The sequence below is a fragment of the Pinus tabuliformis genome, chromosome 4_1 (assembly GCF_031772625.1).
Source record: "Pinus tabuliformis cultivar Carrire ecotype Pingquan chromosome 4_1, CPIR1, whole genome shotgun sequence".
Classification (NCBI taxonomy): Eukaryota; Viridiplantae; Streptophyta; class Pinopsida; order Pinales; family Pinaceae; genus Pinus; species Pinus tabuliformis.
In genome coordinates this window covers 748,113,039-748,124,041 of record NC_142303.1, presented here as the reverse complement: position 1 = coordinate 748,124,041, position 11,003 = coordinate 748,113,039, and the positions used below count along the sequence as shown (strand labels likewise).

Sequence of the window (11,003 nt, the reverse complement as noted above, 5' to 3'; positions counted from 1 at the left end):
AGAACTTCATGACGGGGAGATGTGGAGTACATTCATGTGGGCTTCAAAGGAATTTATCTAAGTAAAGCTTGATGGATGGAGAAAGAAAAAGTGAGGGAGCAATTTCCTCACTTGCCAATTGATTGAAAAAGATTTTGGCAGTCAAAAATCTCTTAATGGGGAGGATTGATCCAGGTGGATATCTAAAAAGTACCAGTGGCATGATAAGAAGGCTCAAAACTCAAAGTGGCAAAAACTCTATAAACTTAGCATCAGATTGAATTGCTTGTAATCCTGATTCCAAGGGTGTGAATGACACTCAAATCTGATTTCATATGAAGAGGTTAGAGCAAGTCAAAGATCAAGTTTGACTTGGACAGGTGGCAGGGGAAGTGATGTGGCAAATATCTCAGCGAATGGGGAAGCACCAAGTGGTAAGTCACCATTGATCTTGCAAATCGCAGATCGCAGAAGGAATAGGTGGACGTTTAAGAAAATCAGACCCAACACTACCAAGTTGTGATTTGTGATATCACAATCGCAGATTGGAGGTGGTCGAAGTTAAAGAATCAACCCCAAGCAAGACAGGGTTGTGATGCGATACATCAAAATCACAGATTGCAAGGAGGGAAGAGTTAAAGAATCAGCCCCGAGGGCAAGCCAAGTTGCGATGCGATATATCGCAATCACAGAGTCAGGTTGCGATTTATGATATTGCAATCACAGTTCGCAGAGGGAAGCAGTTACATAGAGTACCAACCTTCGGTTCCCACCGATTGCGATTTACGATGAGGCCTCTGGACTCGATATATTATGTATTGTGTTTAATAGCCCGTTGGGTCTGCTATTATCATAGGGCACTTGTTGTAAAGGCTTGGGTCTATCCACCTATTGAAATGTTGATTGTGATTTGCGATCTTTATGATGATGGGTTATCAACACTGATAAATCTGATGGGATTAAGGGAATACACCAATTCATGTGAAAACGATATTAAATGATTTTTTTATGTTTAAATAGGTTTTGTTACCTGCGTACTATTCACAGCCCCAGAATCTCTATTGGAAATGCCTGCCTGCTAAAATTTGTCAGCTGTTTGGAACTACCTGAAATTGAAGAGTCGGTCAATCAAGTTATATATATGGGATGGTCTACACAAGAAAGGAGGGAGAATGGTCGATAATTCAGAACATTGTATGCGACAGTAACCTGACTTACAAGTAGGGGTCAGAACCTCACCTTGAGCATCATGGAGGTTCCAAAAGGGTGAAAATAGACCGATATCCAAATTGGGTGTTGGGATAGGCATTTTTGAAAATTCTTCGTTGGGATTTCGGTGGTCTTATCTGTTTCCGAAGCTAAGCTCTCCATTCTTCATCCATCTTCCAGCTTGGAGGTATAAGGATTGTAATTGAATGTTTCTTGTACTTTTATCTATTTTTATGCCACTTAATGGAAGAAGGCCTCCACACTATTGAGCATGGCCTAGAGATGTAGTCCAAATTGAACGAACTCCGTAATCAAATATTTGTGTCATGGTTTCTTACTTATTGTGTTATTTTCACATTGTTTTATGTGCTTTTAAGTTCCATGGTTAATAAGCTTCATTTCATGTAATTGTGATGAATCCATAAGTAAAATATCTTGGATCACTCTCTCTCTCTCTCTCATCATCCCTAGCTCTCTCATCCATATTCTCTCTGCCTACCTATCTCTCTCTGCTCGATCTCTCCCAATCTCTCCCACTCTCCCTCACTCACTGTCTCCCCATCCGGCGCCCCCTCTCTCTCTCTTCCTACCAAATTTTCTCTCTCTCCCTCTCTCTCTCTCCCTTCCCCTCTCTCTCACACACCCCTTCTCTCGCTCTCCCTCTCTCGCACCATCACTCTCTCTCTCACTCCCTCGTGATCTCTCTCTCTCTCTCTCTCTCTCTCACACACACACACACACCCTCCTTCGCTCTCTCGCTCTTTTATTTTCTCCCTCTCCCTCTCCCCCCTTCTTTATCTCTCTCTCACTCTCCCTCCCTTGCCATCGCACCCCAATCTCTTTCTGTCTACCTCCTTACTCTCTCTCTCTCTTTACTTCACTATCCCACCCTGCCCATGTATTTCTCTCTCTCTCACACACTCTGTCACTCACCCTCCCTTTCTCTTCCTCTCTCTCTCCCTCTCCCTCCCTCCCTCTCTCCTAACCTCTTTCTCTATCCCTTTCTCACTCCCTCCGCATTGCCCTCCTTTCCTCCCTCTCCCTACCTCATGCTCTCCCTCTATCTACACCTCCCTCCCTCACTATCTCACCCTCATCTTCTCTCCCTCTAACTCCCTCCCCTTCATTCTCTCCTTCCCTCTCCTTCTATCACCCTTTCTTTCCCTCCTTTTCTCTCTCACCCTCTCTTTCCCTCCCTCCTTGACTCTCTCTCTCAATCTCCTTTTCCCTCTCTCCCTACCTTGTTCTCTTTCTCTCCCTCCTTGACTCTCTCTCCATATACCTCCCTTCCCTTCACACCCTCTCCCTTTCCCTCTCCCTCCCCCCATTCTCTCGCTTTATTTATTTCCCTCTACCTCACTCTCTTTCTCTCCCTTGCTTGGTCTCTCTCTCTCTCTCTCTCTCTCTCTCTCTCTCTCTCTATTTTCACCATCCCTATCTCTCTCCTCCATGTTCTCTCTTCATCCCTATTTCTCTCCCCTCTCTCTCTCTCTGAATATTTCACTCTCTCCCTCACTCGCTCTCGCCCCATCACACCCACTCTCTCTCTCTCTCTATCTTCCCAACACATTTTCTCTCTCCACCTCTCTCCCACACACCCTTCTCTCCCTTTCCATCTCTCACACCCTCACTTTATCTCTCACTCCCTCATGCTTTCTCTCTCTCTCATACACACACTCCCTCCCTTGCTCTCTCACTCTTGCAATCTCTCCCTCTCCCCCCATAATTTCTCTATCTCTCTCTAGCTCAACCTCGCTCACTATATTTCTCTCCCTCCCTATCTATTTCACCCTCACTCTTTCTCTGTCTACCTCCCTTCTCTCTCCCTCTGCTTCCCTCTCCCTCCCTCCCACTTTATTTCTCTCCCTCTCTCTCTATCTCTCTCACTCACCCTGCCTTGCTTTCTCTTTCTCTCTCCCTCTCCCTGAGTGTCTCTCTTCCTCCCTCTCTCCCAACCTCTTTCTCTCTCCCGTGCTCACTCCTTCTTGATCACCCTGCTTTCCTCCATCTTTCTCCCTCATGCTCTCCCTCCATCTGCACCTCCCTCCCTCTATCTCACCCCACTTTCTCTCCCTCTACCTCCCTCCACTTTTTTCTCTCCTTCCCTCTCCCTCTTTCACGCTCTCTCTCTCTCTCTCTCTCTCTCTCCCTCCCTAAATTCACCCCTCCCTCTCTCTTCCCCCTTTTTCTCTCCCCCAACCTTCTCGCTCTCTCCCTTGCTCAATCCCTCCCCATCACCCTCTCTCCGTCCTTGCCCTCCCCCTCTACCTCTCTCTCCCCCATTTTTTCTCTCTCTATCATTTTCTCCCTCTCTCTCTCCACCCCCTTGTCTCTCTCCCTCCTCCCTTCTATCTCTCTCCACCTCTGCCTCTTCGCTCTACCTAACACTCTCCCTCTCTCACTCTCTCTCCCACCATCTCTCTCTCTCTCTCGTCCCCCCACTCTCTCCAATTCTCTCTCTCTCCTCCCACTCTCTCCCACTCTCCCTCTCTCTCTCTCCCCGACTATTTATCCCCCCTGCTCGCTCTCTCTCTCCTCCCACTCTCTCCCACTCTCCCTATACTTCTCCCTCTCCCTCTCCCCCACTGTTTATCCACCCCCCCACTCACTCTCTCTCTCTCTCTCTCTCTCTCTCATCTCCCCTTGCTTTCTATTTCTCTCTCTACCCATCCTCCTTTCTACCTCTCTCTCTCTTGCCCCCCACTCTCTCTCTCTCTCCCCCCACATTCCCATCCTTCTCGCTCTCCCTCTCCCTCTCTCTCCCCCCTCTCTCTCTTAGCCCCCCCCGCTCTCTATTTCTCTCTCACCTAATCCCCCTCCTCTCTCTCTCTCTCTCTCTCAACCCATCCTCTTCCCTCCCTCCCTCTCTCTCTCCCCTTACCTCCCTCCCTACCACAATCTCTCCCTCTCTCACTCTCTTCGACCCTTCCTCCCCCATCTTCCCTCCCTTCCACTCTCTTTCCCCGTCCCCCTCTCCCTCTCACTCCATATCATTCCCTATATCCCTCTATTTCTACACCCCCTTTTCCCCTTCATCCATTCTCTCTCTCTCTCTCTCTCTCTCTCTCTCTCTCTCTCTCTCACACACACACACACACACACACACACACACACATGACATCCCCCTTCCCCTCCCTCCTCTCTCTCTTTCTCTCACTCCCTCTCCTTTTTCTTCTCCTTCTCTTCCTTTCCCTATCAGTCTCTCTCTCCCTTTTTCTCTTCCTCTCCCCCCCACTGTCCCTCCCCTTAGCACATCCCCTTACCCTTCCTCTATGTCTCCCACTCCCTCAAAATCCCTATTGCTCCCTCTCCCTCTTTCTCTATCTCTTTCTCTCTCTCTCACCCCCAACTTTCTCACTCTCCTTCTCATTCTATGACACCCTCCCTCTCCCCTTCCCCCTTCCTCCATCTGTCTCCCACTCTTTCTCTTATTCTCTCTGTCTCTCCCTCTCCCTCTACCTCTCCCACACTCTCTCCATTATCTCCCCTCTCTCATTATCTCTCCCACTCTCACTTCCTCTCCCTCTCTTCCTTTTCCTATCACTCTCTCTCGCCCTCCATTGCCCCTCTCCCGCCACCTCAACTCCTCTCTCTCTCTCTCTCTTACTCTCCCTCTCTCTCTAACTATGTCTCTCTTTTTCTCTCTATATCCTCTCCATCACATGTTATTTATTTTTCTCTCTCCCTCCCTCTCTCCCTCTTTCACACACACTGGTCATCCCTGGCTCTCTCGTCCATGTTCTCTCTCTCTCCTTCTCTATCTCTCCCTTGGATATTTCCCTCACTCACTCTCTTCCCACTCCCTCTTCTCTCTCCTTCCCTCTCTCCCACACCCTCTCTCCCACACCCACCTTCTCTCTCAATTCCTCCCTCCCTCTCACTCCCTCAATGTCACCCTCCTTCCCTCTCCCCCTCTCCCTTGCCCTCTCTGTCTCCCCCTTCTCTATTCCTCCCCTCTCTCTCTTTCTCCCCTCTTCCTTGCCCTCTCTGTCTCCCCCTTCTCTATTCCTCCCCTCTCTCTCTTTCTTCCCCTTGTCCCTTGTATCCATCCCTCACTTTTTCTCTTACCCAACTCTCCTCTCCTCTCTCTCTCATTTCTAAGAGTAAGAAAAAGAAAATAGTCTTAAAAAAGTGACAATAAATAATAAACAAAATCTAAAATATAATACATTTCAAAAATGAATTGAAAGATAAATAAAACACCTAAAAAAAACCTCATTATTATCATTATTAAAATAGGGAGAGGATGTCTCAACAAAAATATAGTATCAATCAAATTTAAAAGAAAATAAAAACATTTTAATTTAAAAAATTATTAAAATTATAAAAAAAAATTAAAGTTCAATTTTTTATTTTATAACATAAATATAAATATTAGATGATACTTTTACTTTTTAAGTTGCAAAGAATGTAATTCAAAACTTATTCAAAAGACAAAAATACATGTAATTTAACGGATATCCCAAATAAAAACTACAAAATACGAAAATGGAAAGTAGTTGACATATATGTATTGTTTTAAACATTAACCATAACTGTCCTACCATTTCCTAAACCAATTATTAAAATGATAAAGAAAATTACAAAGTAAACCAAATCAAAATTAAATAGAATAAATATATTATTTTAAAATATAATTTAAATATTCTATTTTAAAATATAGAAATGCTATGTAAACGATATCTAGGGAAAAGCTATCTAAACGATATCTCGTGAAGTCGAAGGAAAGGCATGGCAAGGCACCTCTTCCTGAGCTTCCCTCTTCACCATAAAACTATCTCTGCAGTTGTAAAAAGCTTGGAAAGACAAGTAAAAACAAAGAGGTGTTCTGGAGCCGATGAAATTTTCGAACCAGAACACGACTTAATGCAGCTTCCTCCCTCTGCTTCGGATATATCCAACAACAAATCTGCACTGCACATTCACAGAAACACAAAACATCTCCTGACATAAATTCCACCCTGATTAAATGCATAGACCTGAGAGACTCGTAGCTCTGCAATACACATTCAAATGAAATGAAAATTATACCTCTCATCCTCTCCTCCATCCATGGATGCTCTGCTTCGTAAACTTAGACCATAATGTAAAGACAATGCCCTCTATTTTTGCCCAAAATATTTTCATCCTCCATCTGATTGAAACCACTCCGGTGCCTATTTTCTCAAGCTACAATAACACCAAACACAAATATGGAATACTAGACCTAGAATCAATGTGAATTGCATGGGTGTAATCTCATTTCAAGAAAAGAAAAAATACCCACTTACCTAAGTTCATTCGAAAAAGATCCAGTCGGGATGCACTGCATACCATGCGATGCAGCTTGTATATGCATGCGTTTATATGGGAAAATTCGCTGCCTCTACTCAGTTGCTATCTCTCTGCCTGTCAAAAATTCAAAGGAAAGGGCAAATAATTTGTTAGACAGCGCCTACCCCCATAAATACATATTCGATTACATTACGCAATTGGAGCCTTCGTCCATGGAAAAATGAGTCTTAAAAATACAGGTTAAAAGACTATTTGGGATTTTGCCCTCTGAACCCATAATATATACACCCATAACACCTCCCTTTTCATTTCAATATGTTTTTCTGTTCTGTATTTTCATTTTCAAATCCAAACGAGAAACTGAAATAAACATAAACCTTCAAATAAAAAAGGAATTACCCATAATAAAATCAAGTAGTAATAGGCTCCAACCAAGCCAAAGCAGAGCATGGCCTTGCTCAATCAAACCAAAAACAGACATCAATGGAGCCAAAGCAGAACAGATGAGCATAACAGAGCAGAAGAGCCGAGCAACAATGATTTAAATGAAAAGATGATTAAATACAAATTCAACTACTCCCTTGTCCCTATATACCCAACACCCAACAGCAATTCGATTACAACCCGCACTATCCCGATTCCCGATCCTATTCCTCTCGATCTTTTCGGTTTTTTCCGGCTGAACTTTTTGCTTTTTCCTGGTAAGCATTCATTAGTTCACGTTATCTTACCATCCCACCAACCCCGTTCTCTAACGTTCACTTTTTCCGTCTGAACTTTTTGTTTTTTCTGGTAAGCGTTCATTACTTCTCGTTATCTGACTATCCAACCTAACCGGTTCTCGAACGTTCACACGTGAAAGTTAGTTAGACATGGGTTCTAGATTCCCGTTTAATATCGTGTGTGTTAAGATGTTGATGGTTCATCGATATAGCACTAACATTCCAATTAATGCTTTGAAAGCACTTTGACATTAGTTTTGCATCCCCGCATTAAATATGTTGTGCGTTAAGATGTTTATAGTTCTGTCAATCTCGCTATAGCCGAGTAACATTTTAATGGAGTAGTCTATCTAGGCAGAGGAATGGGCCGGTTTCCATCACCGCCGGGAAAAACCTCCGACTCCGGCCGCCGGAAATTCCTCCGCCCACCTGTGCCACCTTCAGCGAGCTCCGCCCAGCGCCACCACGAACTCCGCCCAGTTCGATTTCATAAACTTCCAGATGCTAATAGACATGAATGCGTGGCGCAATGGTAGCGCGTCTGACTCCAGATCACGAGGTTACGTGTTCGATTCACATGAGGTTCAATGTTCTATATTTTTCTTTTTCTTTCTGTTTCATTTCTCTGATCTGCTAACTCTTGGATTGATAGGCTCAACAAGAGCGTCACGATAACGCAACATTGAGGGGAGAAAACGAAAGACTGAAAATGGAAAACCGATCTATTAAAGAAGCAATGACGAACTGCAGCTGTTACAATTGTGGAGGACCTGCCATGCTCACGGAGATGCCTTTTGAGGAGCAACAGCTGCGGCTGGAGAACAGTCGATTAAAAAACGAGGTTTCGTTCCGCTGCCCCTATAACTTATTTTAGCCTTGAAATATTAATATTCAAGGGCATTTTCGGAATGCAACGAACTGTTTCATACATTTATTAAAATTAAGCTTTTTATTCAGTTTCGAATCTCTTTTATTTGTTGTTTTAGTGTTCTGGTATGATGTTGAGCTAGGTCTTTAAACCTATATTTGCCATTTGGTCCTGCTAATGCAAAGCAGGCTCCTCCCAACTTTTGTTCGATGACATTCGAGTCATATTTTTTGTGAACCTGTGAATTTTCTTATGTGCAGTGGGCTGTGTGTTTATGCCCGTTGGTGGGTTATATAATATTTTCATGTCTGTGGCCACAATAATTTTCTGTTTGTTTCTCCTGGTTCTGCAGCTGGAGAGAGTTGCTGCGACTACTGGAAAATTGTGTGGGAGACCATATTCACAAATGTTATCATTTTCTCCTCTACACAATGGTTCGTTGAGTCTGACAGTCAGAGAAATGAAACAGAAAGAAAAAGAAAAATATAGAACATTGAACCTCATGTGAATCGAACACGTAACCTCGTGATCTGGAGTCAGACGCGCTACCATTGCGCCACGCATTCATGTCTATTAACATCTGGAAGTTTATGAAATCGAACTGGGCGGAGCTCGCTGAGGGTGGCGGAGCTGGGCAGAGCTCGCTGAGGGTCGCGGAGCTGGGCGGAGGAATTTTCGACAGCCGGAGCCGGAGGTTTTTCCGGGCGGTGACGGAAACCGGCCCATTCCTCCTCCTAGCTAGACTACTCCCATTTTAATTAATGGTTTGGTTGGTTTCAATGATTTAAAAGTTTGCTCATGTTATCCTAAATTATTATTAATATCAAAATATTAAACTATTAAAATTAATTAAATTATAATTTTATTTTAATTAATTATAAAATAATTAATATATTAGTTAAATAAATATATTAATATTTTTTGTGTTAAAATAGTTATGGTGTAACATTCTAATTAATGGCTTGGTTGGTTTTAATGATTTAAAAGCTTTTTCATGTTATTATAGTTATATTCATGTTAAGTAGAGTTATATAATTTAAATCCGCGTTAAGTTTATATCTAATTATTTATTATCAACATCAAAATACTAAACTATTAAAATTAACTAGATCCTTATTTTTATTTTAAATTATTATTCTAGTTAATTATAAAAATAATTAATATATAAGTTAAATATATATAATGAGTTCTACATCCCCTCATTTAATATTGATTGTGTTAAGATGTTTATGGTTCTGACAACATGGCTATAGTCGAGTAACATTCTAATTAATCCTTTGATTGGTTTCAATGATTTAAAAACTTTTTCATGTTATTATATTTATATTTATATTAGTACAATTATATAAATTAAATTGGAGTTAAAAATTTATGTTTAGTTATTTGTAATCAATATTAAAATATTAATTATTTTAATTAAATTATTATTTTATTTTAAATTATTATAAAATTAATTAATATATAAGTTAAATATATATAATTTAAAAAAAAAGCAATAATGTTTTTAATCATGGAGATTATTCCCCGAACATGTAAATTTACATTATATATGTTTTATGTTTTATGCTTTTATATTAAAAGATGAAGTTTCAATACCTTGGATCTCTAAATCCATATTTAGCTTTTCACATATACAAAATATAATTATAAAATTATCATATAAAAAATAACATCATAATAAGGTAGATAACATATTGCATTGGAAAAAACAATACCTATCCACTTATATTATTAACATTTACTAAAATAATGTTTTTATTGCAAAATATGGTAACTTTTCACATAGTTTAAATAGAATTTTATTTTATTTTCTAACTTAGTACTTAATGTTGTAAATTTACAAGTTGAAAGTTTTCCAAAAATCAATGGAAATTCTAGAAGCAATGAGATATAGAATATTGACCTTGGATCTTTGTGAGTTATTAGAATTTTCAAGTTGAACTAAATGAGACAACTCAACTAAGGTAAAAAATAAAAGTTTCAAATATATTATTAATTTGCATAAGGCATTAAAATTTTGTGGAGTTAAGTAACAATCTCTGGAGTGACGGAGGCGAACAAAAAACTAGGGTTACCGAGCTGTTGTAGGGGCAGCTATCCATGGAGGGGCGCAAAGGAGGGAGCCCCACTCCCTCCTTCAAACATGCCATGACCAGTAGGGGAAAAAAACCTATGGAATATGATAGAGGACCTTCAAAGGGTAGGAATAGGAATAGTGAAGAGGAACAAGATGGACAGAAGTCCAAGGAGAATAATATTATTAAAGAAAATAAGGAAGAAGACAAGGAACAGGGAACAAAAAACAAAGCATACATGGGCCCATGTAAGCCCAAAGCTGTTGTAACTCCCAGAGTTACTTTAAATGAGCCTGCCCTGCAGTTGCACAGGGAACATATGCAAACCTATGCAATCATTTGCAAATTCGTGGGTTTATGGCCCACTAAAAAAGCCTTACAAATGTGGATAAGATACCACTAGAAACCAAAAGGAAGAATTGAACTACACCTAGGATCAAAGGGTTTCTTTACTGTGGTTTTTGTGAACATCGAAGATAAGGATAGAGTTTTTGAAGGAGGGCCTTACTTCTTTGTTGCTGCAGGTCTCTATATGAGACCTTGGATCATGAATTTCGTCCCGGAACGAGAGACCTTTACTTAAGCCCCGATTTGGGTAAGGCTATATTCTCTTCTGCTTGATTATTCGCAAATAGAGTCCTTAACAGCCATAGGAAATAAGTTGGGATGGTTTGTTAAAGCTTCTGAAGCCATTAGGAGGGGAAAGTATACTTCCTTTGCTAGAATATGTGTGGAGATGGATCTCTCTGGAGCTCTTCCATATGAGGTAATCTTGGAAGTTTATGAAGAAGAATGGGTTCAAACTGTAGATTACGAACATATTCCATTCAGATGTCGCAAATGTCATGAACATGGGCACCTAATCAGGAACTACCC

At 41.2% G+C, this 11,003-nt stretch overlaps 1 protein-coding gene across 1 annotated transcript; it reads left to right on the top strand.

Moving 5' to 3' along the window:
• The first annotated feature begins 7,733 nt into the window (after positions 1-7,733).
• On the top strand, positions 7,734-8,632 carry LOC149178307 (homeobox-leucine zipper protein PROTODERMAL FACTOR 2-like). The gene is made up of 2 exons (XM_089423598.1): positions 7,734-8,025; positions 8,405-8,632. The coding sequence occupies exons 1-2, from the start codon at positions 7,894-7,896 to the stop codon at positions 8,558-8,560; spliced, it is 288 nt and encodes a 95-aa protein (XP_089279724.1). The 5' UTR covers positions 7,734-7,893; the 3' UTR covers positions 8,561-8,632.
• The last annotated feature ends 2,371 nt before the right edge of the window (positions 8,633-11,003 follow it).

Excerpts from the sequence above, each read along its gene's own strand:
- LOC149178307 (XM_089423598.1), top strand. The coding sequence starts at position 7,894 with ATGGAAAACCGATCTATTAAAGAAGCAATGACGAACTGCAGCTGTTAC. Across the intron at positions 8,026-8,404 it reads ACAGTCGATTAAAAAACGAG|CTGGAGAGAGTTGCTGCGAC; the intron begins GTTTCGTTCCGC and ends CTGGTTCTGCAG.